Here is an 18,793-nt window from a genome sequence, read left to right as displayed (position 1 = left end):
GCAGCCCTCACCTACAGTCAGGCTCGGTCAGGCACCTGGCCACCTCCAGCCTTTGGTAGATGAACCTCCTCAGGGAAACTGTGCCGCTCATAGACACCCTCAGAAAGCACCGTCCAGCCAAGGCAGGATAAAAACTAAGGCCTCCAAAAACTCCAAACTCTGCAGAGACTGAGCTGATGGGAAACTGACTCTGGCCAGGACAGTGCCAGGAGGAGGATTTTGCTTCACTCGCTCAGGCTGCCTAGCAGACAACACAAGTGGCCCAAGTCAGACAGACCCTACTGGAAAGCCCTATAACACGACAGCGTGCCAGAAAGCAGAGTCGAGCGCAGGCTCCTGGAAGAGGAACAGAGCAAGGCTGATGTAGGGAAGACACCAGTTTGCATAAAGGCAGACCTGACAGAAAAGCGGGCTCGATGCCAGCATCACGATTGTGACTCAAGCTGCACCACACAGCAGCCCCGTCTGCGCACAGGCGGACAAGACGCAGTAACTGCAGACTGCGCTGACGAGTAGGACAGACAACAACAGCAGCAGCTCCAGACCGCCCTACCACGAGCACCTGTCCTAACATCCGAGTACTCAGAGCCTCTGCTGCTCTCTGCCTCCGTGACACCTTCCTTCCCCGGGAGCCTCTTCACTGCCTGCTACATCCCCCACTGCATCTTTGGCCCATTACTGCTCCCCCACTGCACAGCCACAGCCCTCCACATGCAGAGTCCCTGCAGAGGTGTCTCACAAGACCCGAACCAGGCAGATCGGTGGGACCCTCTGGGCGCTGCCGATCATCTCCGCTGAGCACCAACCGCCTCTTGGCGCTTGCCACGCCAGACAAAACGCAAAGGAATGACAGACCTTCAGCTGGGCACAGGGACAGAGAGCAGAACAGAAGAAAAGAGGGATAAAGAGCTTGGCAGACGGATGGAGAAAGAAAGAGAAGACTAGAGACCTGGCCCCAGGGTTAAGGGTGCTGCACAAATAGACAGAGAGGCATCGAGGGCCAGACAGAGGGACGGAGGGCTGCACAAAGGACTGGGGAGCAGAAGAGGGGAAAAGAGGGATACAGAGGTGGACAGAAGAATAAAGAGAGGAAAGGAGGGAAGCGGAGGCAGACAGAGGGACAGGCAGCAAAAGAGAAGGGGGGAGAACCAGAGAGGAATGGGGAGTGGAAGAGAGGGACAGGGAGCTGGTCAGAGCGACGGGAAGGGAATGAGAAGGTTGAAGAGCCGGCCAGAAATGTGGAGAGAGAAAAAGAGGGAGGGAAAGTCAGGCAGAGAGATGGGATAGAACAGCAGAAAAGAGGGATAGGGAGGCAAACAGATGGATGGGGAGCTGAACAGAGGGACGGAAATAGAAAGAGAAGGCTGGAGAGGAGGACAGAGGGCTGGAAAGGCAAAGAGAGGTCCAGAGAGACAGACGAGAGCGGCAGAAGGATGGGGAGCCAGACAGAAGGACAGTGGGCAGGTGGCGGGAGAGGAAGAGGATGATGAAAAGCTGGATAGAGCGACAGGGAGCCAGTTAGAGAGATGTAGATATTGACAGAGGGATGGAAAGCGCACAAGAGGGATGGGCAGCTGGGCAGAGGAAAGAGTAGCTAAACAAAGGGATGGGGCACCGGACAGAGCTGCGGGGAAAGAAAGAGAAGGTTGGAGAGCTGGACGAGAGGGACAGGGAGCGGAACCGGATGGGTCCGGTCAGCCCGGAACAGCTCTCGCCACGCTCCAACCCCACCGGCCTGCCGAGCACGCAGAGCTCTCTGCGCACCACTGTGCCCAAAGCCCACTTGTGGGCCTGTTTGCCCATTTCCCTACAGCTCCAGGGTGCCTGCGTCTGCCAGAGCGAGGGGGCGTGCACAGGTCCAGACTGGGGAGGAGCCTTGTGTTCAGTGACGGTGTTTTACTGCTCCTTGCGCCTTAGCCCCTTTCAGATGCTTAACCCCAAATTCTCTCAGCCCTTAGCGACTTCAGAACGTTCATGGCACCTAGTTTTTCCACACTCTCCAATCTTCCTTGCTCTTTCCTGTCCTGCTCAAAAACCCTCCCAGACCCCTTCTGTACTTATGCATTTCCTTAAAACAGTATCGCCGAAATCAACCAAACGGGCTGAGCTGCTCCGCTCCTCTTCAAGTTGCAAGCCCTCGGAACGTCAGCCTGCAAATGAATCAAACCACCAAGGTCACGGGGAGAGTCTCGTTTTGGAGCTCCCCCCCCCCCAAGCTTTAACGATGGTCCCCTAACCCGGGCAAATGCAGGTCCTCCCTTCAGCCCCGTAACGGTTTTTATCGCGGGCTCCCAAGTCGCCGTGACGACGCTAAGCGGCAAAGCAAGGCAAAAGCAGCTGGGGGCACAGCTTACCCACCTAGCCACGAAAATTCCTATTTGAGGCCTCCCTCGCTGCTTTTGCCAGGCAAACGCACCAAAACAAAGCTCCCGACAGGCAGCTGAGGCTGCACACGGACCTCGGGGCCCCGCTAGCAACAGCGACGCCAGAGCTGCCGGGCTACCAGGCGCTATCCCCCCCCCCCCAACACCCTCCCCTGCCGGCCTGCGAACCGCGGCTTACAACTCACGAGTGCGGGAAGGACGCCGCCGAGCTTCCCGCGGCCGAAGGCTCCTCGTCAGGAGCGGGCAGAGAACCTTTCCGCCGGCATTCGGAGTCTCCCGGCCGCTCTCAACACCCGAGAACTTGCCGATAAAGGGCTGAGGGCGGGAGCCTGCAGTTCTTCACGGCAGCACGCGGTTGTTCCCCGATGTGGCCAACGCCTAGGAGTAACGCAATTTATAAAGACAAAAACAGCACCGCTACAGGGCGTAAAGCCAAGCTGAAATTCCGGCAGCCAAATCTTCATGCCCGACAGAACGAGCCACACGCATCGGCGCCCACAGCTCGGGGCCAGCAAGGCCTTGTGGGCGACGCTTTTCTGTCAGGCTGCAGAGCTGAACTCCTCTGTCTTGCCCGAGAGTCTGCGCTGGGACGGAACAGCTCTGGTCGATGGAGGCCTAGTAAAAGCCAAAAACAAGAAAAAAAAAGGAAGGACGGAAGGAAGGAAATTGATTCAAAGCTTGGCAGAAAATCGTAAAAATCCAAAGTTGTTTCTAAGCACAAAAGCGCATCTAATACACGAGAAGGAGCCTTAATTCTGCAAGGCTTTAACTTTTCTTCTAGCTGCTGTCTTCCTGCTGCCCCAAATGCCATTGCCAGGCAATTAACCTGGGGTCGCGCTAATTGAGCCTTCCTCAAAGCCACCTCTTCGTTTTACAATTTGCACGCTTCCCTCTCCCTCTCTCTCTGGCCACCTGACCGCCGTTCCCCTAAGACAGGAATTTGCTGCCTTGGGGCTCTTAAAGCACGACGCTTCGCAGACACAGAAAGTCACGCGCGCAGAGACGGATGGACGCAGCATCCTTTCTGTAACGCGTACGCACCTTCCGTTAGATGTCGGTCATCTGTTATTCCGATCGCTATTAACGGTGAACCTTCCTCACCGGGAGGAACGGGCTTTCCCTTTTGGGGCGACGGAGACGGCTCTCGCTCGGTTCCTTTTCATTTTATTACTTCGGCTCGCTTACGTTTTTCTGGTCTCTTCAGCTTCAGCCATGGCAACGAATCTAGAAATTAAATATCCTATCTTTCCTTTTCTACGTACGCGTGTACGATAACAAAACAAAATACAAACGACCAAAGCAAAACTAAGGCAGCTACGGTTAACGATAGCCGCAGAGTAACAACGGGTCGCTTAGTCCTCAGCGCTGCCTCCGGAAGGCCGAAATAATGAACGTTCCGCATCCAGAGTTACCTTAGTTACCCGGGCCAGAACGCCTCCTACTGCCGCAGCTTCTGGGGAGATCGAGGGTCCGCTGCTGCGTTTTTGCTTCCTCGTTTCAGCCCGCCCCTTAGGGACTAAGCGCAAAAAAACGCTCGCTCGTCCGGCTTTGCTCTTTGTCAGCATTTGCTATCGTCGGTTCCGCCTCTGTAACGAAGAGAGAAAATTGCATTTCGCTTCCAACAAAACACTTCGACTTACGCGCGTTCTTTTTCTCTTTCCCATGTTTTCCCCCCCCCTTTCTTTCTTTTTCTTTCTTTCCCTCAAAAGAAAGGTCTTAATACGCCGCTTTGCATCATACGTTACAAAGTAAACTGTTTGGAAACACTACAGGGCCCACGCCGTGCCACAACCCTGCTCCGGGGCCCGCCTGCCCCCCCGCTCCTGCCCGGCCGCGCTGCCAACGAACCGGCGCCCTAAACGCCACACACGCAAAACGCAACGTCGCACCCGTGCTCCAGCACACCCTGCCCCGCGCTCCCAGCGCTCCTGGCGCCCGGCCCCAGCCCGCCCCCCCCCCCCCACTTGCCCCGCACCGCCGCCTCCACGCAGCGACGGCCGCAGCGGGCAGGACGCAGCCCGACGCCCGGCGCCCCCCGAACCTGCACGTTCGCCTCACCGGGGGCCCCACGTCCTTCACTCCACGCCGCCTCCGCCCTCACCCGCCGCCGCCGCCCGGCCAAAACGCCCTCTCTGCTCGCCGCCATCTTGCTTCCCTGCCGCAGGGGGAGCCCGAGGGGCGGGGGGGAGCGAGGGGGGGCGGGGGGAGTGAGGGGAGCCCGAGGGGCGGGGGGAGCTGGGGGAGCCCGAGGGGTGGGGGGGAGCGAGGGGGAGCCCGAGGGGCGGGGGGAGCGAGAGGAGCGGGAGGGGCGGGGGGGAGCACGAAGGGAGGCGAGACCCGCAATGGCGCACTCGCGTGCTCGCGGCGCGGCGCTGCAGCCGGGCGGCTCACGCGTGCGAACGGCAGCCCGCCGCGGCAGCCCGGGGCTCCCAGCGAGCGCCCCGAGGCTGCCCGTGCCCGTGGCCGCTCCGTGAGCACCGCGAAGGGGCGACGAGCACGCGCCATTCGCTTACCCGTTACCAAAACGGCGGAGAGCAGCGGCAAACATGGCGACCGGCACTGAGCATGTGCGCGCCGGCTGTCTGCGCATGCGCGCCCCCCCCACCGGGTGCAGTACCGCTTTTTGGACACCGGAGGGCAGCAGTGAGCGCGGCGGAACGCAGTGCGCACGCGCGCCCCCCCTTTTCATGCAATACCGCTTTTTGGACACCCGAGGGCAGCAGGGAGCACGGCCGGCCGCCGTGTGCATGCGCCACGGTGCAGTACTGCTTTTTCGACACCCGAGCGACACGTGCCCGGTAAGGACCACACACACACACACACACACACACACACACAGAGCGGGCCACTGCTGCAGGGCGGAGAAGGCACAGGCACCTGGAAGTACAGCTGCTGGCCTGCTCCAGAGCACAACGTGAACGGCTGCCAGGAACCCCGCTGACAGAAAACCGCACCTCCCGCCACCTCGGGAGGCGCAACACAGTCTCCCAGAAGGCCAGTACGGGAAGACTGCACCTCCCGGCATGCCCTGCAGACTAAAACGGCTGCCGGGAAAACCCCTGCCAGAAAACTATAGCTCCCAGCGTGCCATGCAGACTAAAAGGACCGCCCGGAAGCCCGGTGCCGGAAGACTACCGCTCCCAGCATGCCGTGCAAAAGCAACATGGCCACCTGGAAGCCCAGTGACGGAAGACTACCGCTCCCAGCATGCCCGGCGCCGGGGTGGCGCAGCACCCCTTCACCCTCCCGCCCTTCGCTCCGCAGCCATCGCGTTTCGGCCCGCCCCTCTGCCCGCCGCCCGCCTGCCCGCCCTCAGCACCCGCACACCACCGCAGCGCCTCGCAGAGCCCGCCCGCCCTTTGCAGAGATTTCACCACCCTCGCCTCAGCTCACCCGCCCTTATTTACAGCGCCTGCTGCGAGGCGCAGAGTCGCTGCGTGTCGTGCTCGAGCCGCTTCTCCCGCAGGCTTCAGGAACAGCACTTTCCTTTGAACGTGGTTGCAAAATACTCCACAGACAAAAAAAAGAGTCAGAGGCTGCACTTAAAAAAAACAAACAAAAAAAACAAAAAACCCACCCACCTACTTAATGGGACAATCTGCAAGCGTTCCAAGAAGCAGCCGTTCTTCTTTAGGACTTTCCACCTCCTGCCTTTACTGATTGTTAAACGAAATAAACAGCCCAAAGCAAGCCGCGCTATTTGCTTGACAGACTGCTCAGTTTTTATTATTAAACAGCACGAGATGCTGGCACACAGTACGTCTGGCACGTTAAAGCATGAAAACGTTACTATTCCCATCACCTTTTTAGCTCGTTTCCTGTAGTGCCGCCAAAGACTCGTTCCGTTTCGAAAAGAGCCGGCCTTTTCTAGCAGCGATCCCAGCCTAAAGGCTATTCCTATGGGAGAAAGACTAACGGCTCACTCACCTAGCTACCACTTACCTGGCTCTGTTACTACGGGGATTAGCAAGGAAAGCGCATCGCCTTCTCTAAAAGGGAAAGACGCTCTTTTAAGCGCTTCCAGCAACTCCACAGCACTGTCGTTACTTTGCACGGCTAGCCAGCTTCTTCAAAGCCAGCTGAAAGAAACAGTTTGCCTCCAAGGCGCAACTTTCTGCTCCCCAGGGGCTGCTCGAGAGGAAAGCGGGCATTCACCGCCCTCGGACAAAACGCACGGTAAGCCCTCGAGTACAGCACAAGACACCTTCTCTAGGGAAACCCACTACTACGTCTCCTTCGCTGCAGGTTTTTCTCGGTATCGCGGCCCATTCGACAAACAAAAGAGGGCGAGAAATGTTTTCATCTGCTCTAAGGGCTTTCGGAGAAGAGAACGACATCGAAAGGAGTTACTACGGGATTTAGGCTTGGCTACGCACGCTACCCCAGCGCCACAGACTCGCTTTCAAGGGTCGGTAACGTACACATTTTTGCACTAATATTCATGGAACGAACAGGCGCTTCCCCAAGGAGGATCGTTCATAAAAAACTCTGACAATGCGTTGCGAGGCAGCAAACCTAGGCGAGCAGTTCTTTACTGGGATCCCTCGGCTGACGTTTCTTCGGCTGCACACGGTCAAAGGCGTCTTTCTCACATCCCACTGTCAGGGTTGCCCCATCTAAAGGGACTGGAGGGTTAAAGGACAGCTGTGGAGCACAAAGAAAGGCTGAAAGAATAGTCCAGAGCGCACTAGAGGGAAGCTAAGTGGTGCAGAGGGCCAACAGAGGCCTGCAGGGGGAAACAAAAAGGTCAAAGGAGGGGGCCAGAGCAGAAGAGAGGGCTGCTAAAGGGTGTGGAGGGCCAACAGAGGGCTCCAGGGCATGAAGAAGGGCTCCACAGGGATTCTGAGGGGACTACCAGGGTCCTAAGGGGTCTCGAGGTGCAAGATACAGCTCTGGGAAACAAGGAAGGCCCAAAGAGGAGTCGGGAAGACGCTAGAGGGGTGCTAGGGGCACTAGATGGGCCAAAAAGTAAAAAGTGGGTGTTATAGGTAAACGTGACAAATTGACAGCCACTCGGGCCGGGTTGCATAAATCCCAATTTAATAAAATAATTGAGCAAGTCACAAGTAAGCAAAACAGTGCTGGGCGGCCGGGGAGTCTCCTGCTCCACCAACGGCGCACGCGATTCCCTCCCTCACAGTCTCCTTATATGCGATTCCAGTTCCGGGTATACATGGCACTTCCTGTAACTTCTACGGTTGTGCTGGCTGTTGCTAGGGGGTCTTCTTCAGCCCTCTGGTGGTCGTGGGGATGAAGGCTGGAGTCTTCCTCTGCGTTGTGTGTGGTGACCCTCAGGTCATGCATATATTTTACAACTGTGTGACCTCGCCATTGCCATATTAGGCTATCTAAACTAACATCACCGCCTTGCTGGCTCCACTCAATTATCTCAGGCAGGGTACATGCCCTCATTACAGGATGTTGTGGTTTTAGCCCGTAATTAGCGCCTAGTTTCATCCTATAATCACTTCCCCAGTTGATGTAACAAATTAGCACCTATCACATGGGGAGCAAGGAAGACCTGCGGAGGTGGTCTGAGGGGACAAGAGAGGTGGTGCAGGGTGTGGAGGGCCAGAAGACAGCTCTGGGGCACAACCAAGGTCTCCGGAGGGGTTCTGGGGGAACAAGAGGGGTCCAAAGTGGTCTAGAGGGCCAAGATACAGCTCTGGGGCAGCAGGAAGACTGAAAGAGTAGTCCGGAGTGCACTAGGGGGGTGCTAAGGGGTCTACATGGCCAACAAACAGGCCTAACCCAAACCCAAACCCAGCCTTCTAACCTGTTATAGGTAAACGTGACAAATTGACAACCACTCGGGCTGGGTTGCATAAATCCCAATTTAATAAAATAATTGAGCAAGTCACAAGTAAGCAAAACAGCGCTGGGCGGCCGGGGAGTCTCCTGCTCCACCAACGGCGCGCGCAACCCCCCCCTCACAGTCTCCTTATATGCGATTCCAGTTCCGGGTATACATGGCACTTCCTGTAACTTCTACGGTTGCGCCGGCTGTTGCTAGGGGGTCTTCTTCAGCCCTCTGGTGGTCGTGGGGATGAAGGCTGGAGTCTTCCTCTGCATTGTGCGCCATATTAGGCTATCTAAACTAACATTGCCGCTTTGCTAGCTCAACTCAGTTATCTCAGGCGGGGTACATGCCCCCCACCACAGGGTGTAGGATGTTCCCACAGATGTTCCCAAGGCTGTTTCTCGCTGACGTAACAAATTAGCACATACCACAATACAAGATGTTCCCAAGGCTGTTTCTCACTTTGATGCAACAAATTAGCACATATAACCTAACCCTAACGCTAACCCTAAATGGCCGTAACCCTAAACCCCAACCCTGTACCAGGGAAAAACAGGGAAATTCCACTGTCCCCGATGACCTACGGGGACTCTGGTGTGAACGGCACATGTTCAGGAAAGGACAGACAGACAGGGCCACTGCTGCAGGGCTGAGAAGGCACAGGAACTACAGCTCCTGACCTGCCACAGAGAACAGCGCAGCCAGCTAGTGAGAACCCGCCTGCAGAGGAGTAACCTGCCGCCACCTCGAGAGGCGCAACACGGTCCTCCAGAAGCCCATAATGGCAAGACTACATCTCCCAGAAGGCCCCACATATTAAAATGGCCGCCCGGAAGCTCAGTGCCGGAACACTACACCTCCCAGAATGCCCTGCAGATCAAAATGGCCGCCCCGAAGCTCAGTGTCGGAACACTACACCTCCCAGAATGCCCTGCAGATCAAAATGGCCGCCCCGAAGCTCAGTGCCGGAAGACCAGAATTCCCTGCATGCCGCAGCGCTCAGTGAGGTTTGACCCTGTGGCGATTCCGTTCCGCTCCGTCCCGCCCCCCCTGCCCGGGACCCGGAAGCGGCTGCAGAGCCCGGAGCGGCCCCGCCGTCCCCAACGCCGATCCCGGACTCCCCCGACACCGCCGCCGCCAGCCCCGGGTCAGCTCCGACACTGCCCCTGCCCCCCCCCCCCGCGACCCCCCGCAGTGCTGCCCCTGGGATCCCCCTGCCCGACACGGTCCCGATCTGACCCAGGATCCCCCCCATCCCCGCGCTGCTCCAACCGCGCGAGAAGCCACCCCAAACCACAGGACTTGGCCTCCATTTTCAGCCACAGAAGCAGCCCATTGAGCCTCCATTTCTGGCCCCAAAGATGCAGGATGCAGCCTCTGCTTTTTGTCCCCAAAACAGTCAACCTCGCCACCGTTTTCAAGTCCCCCAAACACGTCTCAGTCTCCGTTTCTGGACCCGAAAACAGAGGACTTGGTCTCCATTTTGAGTAGTAAACACAGCCAACTAAGGCTCCACTTCAGGCCCCCAAAACACAGGCCTCGCTGTTTGCAACCACAAAGGCAGCCAATTAAAAGCCCCTCTTTCCGGCCCCCAAAATGCAGGACTTCTTAGCCGGTTTTCAGACACAAAGGCAGCCAACTAAGGCTCCATTACTGGTCCTCAAAGTGCTCGAACTAGCCTGTGTTTGCAGCCCCAGAAATGCAGGATTTTAGTCCCCGTTTTTGGCTCAAAAACGGGGAACTTAGTCTCTGTTCTCAACCAGAAAAACAGATGGCTAAGCCCCCGTTTCTGAGCTCAAAAATGCATCCCCAAGTCTCCGTTTTTGGCCCCCAAACCTCACAACTTCCCTTCCTGCCTGCCCTGGCACGTGGCCCCCAAATCCCTCTTTTTGGGACGCAACCTCCAGCTTACCCCTGCCGCCGGCCCGTGTGCGGGGCTTGCGGGAGCAGCCCCATTCCGGGCGGCCCCAGGCCGTGCTTGTGAACTCGGCTGGGGCGGCCACGCGGGGAGGGCCCGGCCCTGGGGCAGCCTGGGCAGCGCTGGGGGAGCAGGGGGTGCCGGGCAGCGGCCCTTCGGGCTTTATTCCCTGGCCCAGCCTGGTGTGGCCCCACAGCTGAGCCCTGCCGCTCCTCACCTGAGGCTGCCGCCGCTTCCCTCCCAGCCCCCAGCACCCGGGTCGCGATGGATGGAGGGAGGGAGGGAGGGAGGGAGGGGGGCGGACAGCCGCCACCAGGGGCCAAATCGAGCTGCCCACCCGTGGCAGCCCACACTCACCCCTGGGGCTCGCCCTGCCCTGGCCCCATTCCCAGCCCTGCCCAACGCTCCTGGCCCCACCCCTGGAGAGCAGCTCCGCCCCCAGGTCTGCACTCACCCCCAGGTGCCTCCCCAGTGACCCCTGGGCCCCCCCGTAGCCCCACGGTCCCTCCACTCCCCCCAGGATCCCCAGCGCCCCTCTCATCCCCAGTCCCACCCCAGTGCCCCCCAGTGCCCTGCGGTGTCCCCGGAGCCCCCAGGCACCTCCCGCTGCCCCCCAGTGCCCCCCACTCACCCCCGGTCTCTCTGCTCCCCCGTGTCCCTACTCCCCCCAGGCTGCGTCCCTGGGCAGGGATCGGCCGGGGGGCACCAGGGCCATGTTCTGGGGGCGGCAGGGCCGGGGTCAGCGCGAGACCTCCAGAGAGCTCAGACACAGCCGACACCTTCCCTGCGTGGACGGAGCTTTATTGTCCTCCTGCCCCGGGTGCTGGGGTCCCCCAGCGCAGGGCACCGGGGCTGCCGCCCGCTGCACACAGGAGGCCTCGGCACGCTGCTGCCTCTGCTGAGCTGCAAAGACAACGCAGGGAAGCACCATGGGTGCTTGGCAGCCATTTCCCCCACGGAGCCCCGCCGGGGGTGGCTTCCCTGGCCAGGAGCCTGGGCGCCCCGCTGGCTTTCAGCACCAGCATCCCTGGCCCGGCACCCACGGGGCCTCCGGATGCCTCCCTGTCCCTCGAGGCGGGAGCCCGGCCACCATCACATACCTCCCAACAGGAATGCCAGGTCCCGTTGCTGGAGTCACTCGGCTGGCGCGGTGTCCTGGAGGATGCCTGGCACACGGGGAAACGCAGCTGTCAGGACATGGCCCTAGCCCTAAACCCCAACCCCGGCCCTGGACCCTGACCCCGACCCGGGGACGCAGCCGGGAGGAGCGCGAGAGCCCGGTGTTGCCTCTCACCCAGGACGATGACGGCTGCCACCTGCGACGCCTGGTAGCTCCCCGTGCAGCAGCTCTGGGCCGTGCTGAAGAGCCTCTCCAGCAGCGCGGGGCAGTCTCGGGCCTGGGGAAAAGCAGGGATGCGGGAGCTTGTCTCCGGCTGCCAATGCCCCTCCGCCCGCCCACCCACGGCCGGGCGGCCCTGCGGTGCAGGAGCCGCGGGGCATCCGGCCGCAGGGACGCAGGCCCCAACGCAGAGCTCACTCACCAGGTGACTGCAGACCTCGTCCTGCAGCTCGGCCGCGCTCAGCCCAGTGCTTGCAGCGATGCGCCGCCGCACCCTCTTCGACCCCAGAAAGGGGGCGCACAGGTGGAGAGCGACCTTGCACGCCTGGAAAAGAGCGTTGGGTCCTGTCACGGGGATGCTGCTCGCCTGCCTGGGTGCCGAGGGAGAAACCTCACCACAGCAGCGTCCAAGCAGGGGTCTGAGCAGATGCCGGCAGCCCTGCACAGGCAGGAGCGGCACCACGGCTCTGCTGGCGCCACGGGGCTTCCTGCGGCTCTGCAAGGCGCTCTGGGGGCTCTTACATTGGAGACGGCCGGGGCCGGGTCCCGGAGGTGCAGCACAAGGCTGGGAAATGCTTCCTGCACCTCTCTGCTGAATAAGGACCTCCTGCCCGAGGCGGACGAGGCCAGGGCGCTGTAGAGGGTGAAGGCCGAGCAGCGCAGAACCTCTTCCTCCTGCGATCGAGAAAGCCCATCTGGCAGGCTGCTAACGAGGGCGCCGCGTACAAACCGCTCGGCACCACCGGGGCGCTGTCCGCAGGGGACGGCGGCGCCGGGACGGCTCTCGCCTGCCAACAGGGGAACGAGCGGCTTCACTTACCGCCCCCAAGAACGCCCGGGTGGACCTGGCGATCTCTTCAAAGGCAGAGCCCACGGCCCTCGCCTTCAGCTGCCCCAGCACCTTCGCCAGCGCCAGCAGGCGCTCGGCAGCCACCTCCGCACCGGCCACGTCCTCCAGGCCCCCGAGCAGCACCTCCACCACAGCTGCGCTGTGCCTCCGCAGCTGCGAAGCAACGGGCACACGAGCTGCTCACTATTCCTGCCTCTCACCGCAGCTCTTCACCGCTGTGCTTGCTAGAGCAAGCCCAGAGCAAACCCCAGCCCAGGGAGCCCCAACTTGCACCCAGTGTCCCCTTTGCCACCCTGCTGACATCAGAGCGAGGAGCGTGGCCTTAGCACAGCCCCGCGTCTGCCTCAGCTCGTCTCTCCAGGCTCCTCAGACCCCAGGCAGCTCTCCACTGGTAGTTCGCGAGTTCAGGCTGCGCTCGGAGCCCAGGAAAGGCCATCTCACCTTCGCGGGCGCTCCACTGGCCATGTTGCCCACGCCTCTCACGGCCATTTGCTGCACGGTGCTGACGGGGTCCCGTGATCTTGCTACTAAGGCCTCTAAGAGGGGCTTCAGGAGCTTCCTCTTCTCCACCACTTTGTCCTTCATCAGCTGCAATCAAGCCACATGGCCACTAGCATCGGGCGCGATTCACGCCAGGCAGGACGCAGGAACCCCTCCGAGCCCTCCCTGCCCCGCTGCTGCCTCACCTCAGCAAAGAAAGCCGTGGCCGTGAGCCGCAGGTTGGCCGAGCGCGAATCCAACCACGGGAAGAGGCTCTGCACCAGGCGCTGCGGGACAAGCTCCGCGCGGAGCAGCACACTGCGCACAAAGCACAAGCAGGCTCGTGACACGCGATCGTGCGGGACGGCCACGGGCCGCGACTCCCAACTTTTCCCGCTCTGACGCAGATGCTGCTCTGCACCTCAGCAGAGCTCCCGGGCGCTCAGGAAGGTCTCAGCAGCCCTTTCCCCGGGACAGCCCCCACGACACGGCAGGGCGCATCCCGGCGGCTCTCACCTCGCCAGGAGACACACGCCAGTGGTGTGAGCCCGGGGGTCTGCCAGGGACGCCCACACTCCCTGCTCCCGGAGCAGCTGCAGCCATCGCTCCTCCAGGCATTTTGCCAGCACCAGCTCCATTGCCTCCACAAATAGTCTGGTTAAAAAAAAAACCCAAGAAATCTCCGGTCACAGAAGTTTGGGGGAAGATTTCCCTTTAGCAGAGCTAGAACAGCTCCGCTGCTATGGGAGCTGTTTGTTCGCTCATCCTAAACTCCACTGAGGGAGAGGCAAAGTACCCCTGAAATGACACTCCGCAGCCTTCAAGTCTCAAGCTAACCAAAAACTGGCATTTTCATCCTTTGTCCTGCCCCAAACCCATGGACGGCAGGAGAAAACCCAGGCTCCCTCGGCTGACTCCATGCCAGATGCCCAGGGCAATCCCCAGCGGCTCTGCTAAGCAGCGCTTTGTGGAGAGCACCTTGCAGGCGGCGCACAGCACCGATTTGCTCCTGCCCTTGCGCAGCGGGAGTGCGGGCAGAGCACGGCGCTATGGGGAGCTCCCCGACAGCCCCTGGCCGGCAACACAGAGTCTACGGGCAGGAACGGCCACGCTGCGGCCAAATCCCCAGGCGCGCTGCCCTGCAGCGACCAGTCCTGCCTCCCCACGGAGGCAGCCCAGCGCCAGCGGGACAGTCGGGCGCGCCTGCAAGGCCACGAACCACACGAGCAAAGACCCGGGCCACAGGCCAGCCCTGCCCCTGCCCCTCCTCACCTGCCCGGTGTGTCATCGCTCCCCAGCTCCCCGAGGGACAGCGCCATCTCCTCCCCCAGCGTCTCGCTGACCTGCCCCAGGAGGCTGGGAAGCAGGCAGGGAAGCAGGTGCTGGACCAGCCTCTTGCTCCGCAGGACGGACACTACCTCGGAGAGGGCGCGGGTGATCTACAGAGAAATTCAGCCAAGAACCACCTGGTAAAACAAGGGCTTTCCCACCGGCCACGTCCCCCTGCCAGCCTGGGGGCTTTTACTGTCTCCAATTCTCACTGCGGCGATGGCCGTGTGGCCCAGCAACAGCAAACTGTCCTGGCTCCCCACACCGCTAACGCTGCCACCGCCCCGGCACAGCACCCTGCGAGGCTCCACCGGCGCTCGCACAGGGCACAAAACTCCCTCGCACTGAAGCACGAGTTGGAAAGTAGATGCGAAGCCGCACTAATGCCTCTGCCGCTGACCGTACCGTGCGAGGCTCCAGGGCAGCCTGGCTGCTGCCCAGCTCCTGAGTGCAGCAGTCGCTCCCGTGGCTGCTCTTTCCAGCTGCCCTCAATTTTTTGGCTAAGCGCTCCAGGATTTGGCGTCCCAGGGCGCTTCTCCCCAGGCTCCTCCACACCTCCACCGTGTCGCTGCAAGGGAACAGACGCTTGCCCGTGAGCCCCTATCCTCAGCTACCTGCGACGTCCTCACAAGAGGCCAAACGCTCTCCTTGTCTGCAACGGGGCTGGCAAGGCCCGCGTCAGGACAGAGACACTGGCCCATGGTCCTGCAGTGCTCAGCCTTTCCTGGGGAAAAACCACCTGCTTCCGACCGGGACCCCCCACGCAGGCGCGCCCCGGGGCTGGGTCTGACGGCAGGGGGAAGGGCCAGTGCGCAGACCTGTCTGTGGGCAGCTGCTTCTGGAGGAGGCTGTTGAGCACCGGCTGTTGGTGAGAGCGGACCAGGAGGAACATCGCCCGCAGCACGAAGCGCCTGCGAGTGCTCTGCCGGGTACTCTGCAGGCAGGTGTAAAGGATGCGCACGAGTTCGGGCACCTGAAAGGAGGAAGGCGAGAAAGAACGGCTCGGTGCGTCCTTTCCCCGTCCTTCTTCGGGGCCAACAGCCAACAACAGAGAACAGCCAAAGGCGAATGCAAAAAAATGCCTCTCTTACCTCCTCCTGGAATATTTGCTCTCCGCACTCCCCCAGAAAGGTGAGCGTCCACCGCCCAGCGGCCCACGCACACACGCGCCTGGCGCACAGCAAGCTCTCCACGACAGTGCTCACGAAGTCTGTGGCCTGGCCTCGGGGGAAATACTTGCAAACAAGCTGGGGAGAAATCAGAAACACAAGAGACCACGTCCCAGGTTGCTCAGATGCAAAACTCATGTCCTGAGAGCAGTGCACTCACACACACACACACATCATGGCATCTGCTCCTTTGCCGTGGAGCAAAAGGACAGACACATCTCCAGCCTGCTGCTCCATGCTCACGCCACATGTCCCCACGCGACAGCTCACTCGGGGAATGGCGCGAGACCCTGCAGGGAGCAGGGAGAGGGGCAGGAGCCCGTCACCAGGCCCCCACCCCACGTTTCAGGGGCCAGTTACCTTCGCGATGTTGGCGGAGGTCGCCAGCAGAGACTCGGAGGTGACGGTGCCGAGTCTCTCACGCAGGTGCCCGATCTCGTTGGTCCAGGGCACCACGTCCGTGGTCTCAGCTGGAGCTGGGAGAAAGGGGAGTCACGTTTGCGGGGAGCGAACCTCTGGCCCCACGTGCGGATAACAGAGGATCTGAGGGAGGGCGGCGAAGGCCACGCGAAGCCAGGGCCCCCCCAACATGGCACAGTGGGTTCGCGAGCCAGGCGAGGGGCCAGCCGTGGAGGGGGACGGTCCCTGGCGCCGGGGACGACGTCCTGCCCTCAGACAGCAGTGGCGGACGGCCCTGCGCCGCTCTCCTCACCTCCTATTTGGAGCAGGTGGCCAAGGCAGGTTGCTGCCCGCTGTCGGGACACGGCTGACACGTCGCACGTCAGAGGCCCCAGCAGTCCCGCCAGGGAGCCGAACTGCTCGCAGGTGCGGTCTCGCTGCGGGAGCAAGAGGCAGGCAAAAAGGTCACCGTCAGCCCCGCGGCTGCTCGCCCTCTCCTGGCCGTGCTGCCCCCCGAGCCATGGCTGAGCCAGGGGTGAACGAGGGGCTGCCCCACGGCCCCGGGAGACCCGAAGTCCGGCGCCCGCCGAGGCAGAGCTCCCTGTGCGTGGCGTCCCCGCTCACCCTGTGCTCGCGTCCGTCTTCATAAGCGCCCAGCAGCTGGACGCACACCTGCAGGGCCCTCTCCCGCTCGCACGCGTGGGTCGAGGCAAGCCAGCGCCGCAGAACCTGGGCACGGGCAGACCTGTCTCACCATGGGCGTTTTTCTGCCCAATGACCCTCGCCAGCCCCCTCCCCTCCCGGCCTTGCCACCCCACAGCCCCAGTCTCTCCGGGTGCCCCGGCCCCGGGCAAGGAGCCCTTCCCCACGGGAACCTCCCTGCTCCAGCCTCAGCCCAGGCTGCTCTCGCCACGGGCAGCATTGACTTGTGCAGCGCCCCTCGCTCACAACTGCGGCTGGGGAGAGGCTCTGGCTGGTCTAGGGGGCTGCAGGACACTGCGAGCTGCCTGCAAGGAAGCTGTGGCCGATGGGAAGAGCTTGGATGTGAAATCAGGGCAAGGGAGCCTGAAACTAGGACCATTTCACTGTCCACCAATCTGGGTGTTGCACCTAGTTACAGGGAAGATCCCCTCCTTGGACCAGCCCTGCAGGCGGGATCCCCACGGCTCTGCCCCACTCTGGCAGCGGTGACGCTTTCCCTACCGCCCCGGGGACACTCACCTGCACCATGTCCTTGAGGCAGATGGAGACCAGCTCTGCGCGGAGAAGGGCTGCCATGAACTGGCCCAGCGCTCGCAGAGAGGGCGCCTGCACACCCTGACACCAGAAAGGGGGACTGAGGCTGGGCACCCCACGGAGATGCCAGCGCAGCCAGCAGCTGCCAGAGCGCAGGGCGCCCGGAGCTGGGCCCCCACCGAGGGGCGGCCCAGAAGGGCCGGCAGGTACCAGGGTGCGTGGAGCAGCCGCCGCCATCTCCCCTCTCACGTCTGTCTGCTCCGGGCGACGAAGGCACACGACGCCCTGGCAGCACTGAGCCAGGAGGCTGCAGTTTTCCTCCCTGCTCAGATGGGGCTGCAGCTTGCTGCCAGGAGAAAAAAGGGAGGGAAGAAAGAGAAGGGGCTTACTAGCACTCTCCAGAGCGAGTCAGAGGACTGCCTTTGTCCCCATCGACAGCCCCAAATCCAACGCCCGCAGCCCCAGCCACACCAGCCAGCTGGGCTGGGACACGCAGCGACTCCCACAGCCCAGGGACAGACCCTACCTCAACTGCTTCATGGCCACGAGGGCCCGGGGGTGCACCGGGGACTCCTGGGGCTCCTCCTGAATCACCTCCTGCAAGTCACAGGCAGACACGTGCAAAGTGGGCAGCAGCGCGGGAGAGCCCTCCCACCCGTCCTGGCCGTAGGCTCTTCTGCCAGACCCCGCAGGCACCGGCCCCGCCACCCCCACGGCTCCCACAAGGGTCCCGTGGGACGAGGCGGCAGCTCCCTGGCGCCCGGATGCACCACGCTTCCCCGCCACAGCCCCGAGCGCCAGCACCCATGTCCCCCAACGGTTTGGGACATGGCTCGGGGCCCGTGGGAGTTTGTGCAATGCCCCGGGAGACCGTTGCACCTCTGCGCAAATGCAGAGCCCACAGCTGCCCTGGGCAACAGTCCCAGCTCTGGGCACTCACCAGCAGGGTCTGCAGCAGCTCCCGCTTGCAGCAGAGCTCGAACCCGGGGCCGGTGACCGCAGCCTGGATGGCAAGGCTGATCTCAGTGACGCTCTGCGCCAGGGAGAGCTTCAGTTGTGCATCCTGATCCCAGAGGAGAAAAACACACTTTGAGCGCTTCGAAGGTCCGAGGGTGGAAAGAGCAGCAGGGCTGGGGGGAATCTGCCTCCAAGCACAGCATGGGGAGGACACTATGCCTTCCGGGAACCCCGCGGACCCCAGCTCGGCACCTGCGCCCCAGCAAGGAAACCTCTCTCCCCTCCTGGGAAGGAGCCTCCCAAGGGGAGGGAAGCAGCTGCCCCGCTGCCGGCCGGAAAGACCCTGCGGACCCCTGCCCAAGGGAGCAGGGCGAGCAGTGCTGGCACGGCTGCGACGGGAGAGGTGCACATGGGAAGGGCAAGGAGAGGCTGGAGCCGGCGGCACCCGGCCGGCTCTGCCCCGCGCCCCAAGCACCCACCTGGCAGCCCTCTCGGTAGAGCTGCAGGACGTTCCCCACCACGTCTCTCTCAACGTGGGCGAGCAGCTGCTCCCTCGGGGCGCGCAGCGCCATCTGGCCATATGTCACCATCAGCGCAGCGCGAGTAGCGTGGGTCCTCACCGTGTCGCTCTGCTGGGAGGTCGCCAGAGAAGCACCGAGACGTCAGCCCGCGGCCCCGCTGTGCCCAGGACTCCACACGCTCCCGAGGCGAGAGCTGCCCTGCACCCGACCGGTGGTGCAGCTCCCCATGCACCTCCCAGCAGCTCCCCACACCACCACCACAGGCTCTTTACCTTCTGGTGTTTCAAAGTCCCCGTGAACTCCTTCACCGAGGACAAGGCCAGCTGGAAGTGGCTCTCGGCACAGCGGGACACAACTGAAACCATTCCCTGCAACGCAGCAGAAACGGGGAGTCGCTCCAGCCCCAACGCC

General features: G+C 61.8%; 1 protein-coding gene across 1 annotated transcript in view; it reads right to left on the bottom strand.

Moving 5' to 3' along the window:
* LOC136993393 (maestro heat-like repeat-containing protein family member 2B) overlaps positions 1–18,793 on the bottom strand; it is a gene marked incomplete at its 3' end in the record, with an annotated part of 39,070 nt that overhangs the window by 12,452 nt on the left and 7,825 nt on the right. Inside the window, exons 13-28 of the mRNA XM_067305116.1 lie at positions 18,655–18,750; positions 18,341–18,490; positions 16,890–16,985; positions 16,293–16,397; positions 15,982–16,105; positions 15,630–15,745; positions 15,192–15,347; positions 14,919–15,073; positions 14,506–14,668; positions 14,044–14,210; positions 12,978–13,089; positions 12,733–12,879; positions 12,262–12,444; positions 11,964–12,116; positions 11,644–11,766; positions 11,397–11,499 (exon numbers count right to left, since the gene is read on the bottom strand). Of these exons, the coding sequence (XP_067161217.1) occupies positions 11,397–11,499; positions 11,644–11,766; positions 11,964–12,116; positions 12,262–12,444; positions 12,733–12,879; positions 12,978–13,089; positions 14,044–14,210; positions 14,506–14,668; positions 14,919–15,073; positions 15,192–15,347; positions 15,630–15,745; positions 15,982–16,105; positions 16,293–16,397; positions 16,890–16,985; positions 18,341–18,490; positions 18,655–18,750 (2,149 nt within the window). The remainder of the gene's footprint in view (positions 1–11,396; positions 11,500–11,643; positions 11,767–11,963; positions 12,117–12,261; positions 12,445–12,732; positions 12,880–12,977; positions 13,090–14,043; positions 14,211–14,505; positions 14,669–14,918; positions 15,074–15,191; positions 15,348–15,629; positions 15,746–15,981; positions 16,106–16,292; positions 16,398–16,889; positions 16,986–18,340; positions 18,491–18,654; positions 18,751–18,793) is intronic.

Source organism: Apteryx mantelli, chromosome 14 (genome assembly GCF_036417845.1).
Source record: "Apteryx mantelli isolate bAptMan1 chromosome 14, bAptMan1.hap1, whole genome shotgun sequence".
Lineage (NCBI taxonomy): Eukaryota > Metazoa > Chordata > Aves > Apterygiformes > Apterygidae > Apteryx > Apteryx mantelli.
This window is presented reverse-complemented; position numbering and strand designations above follow the sequence as displayed.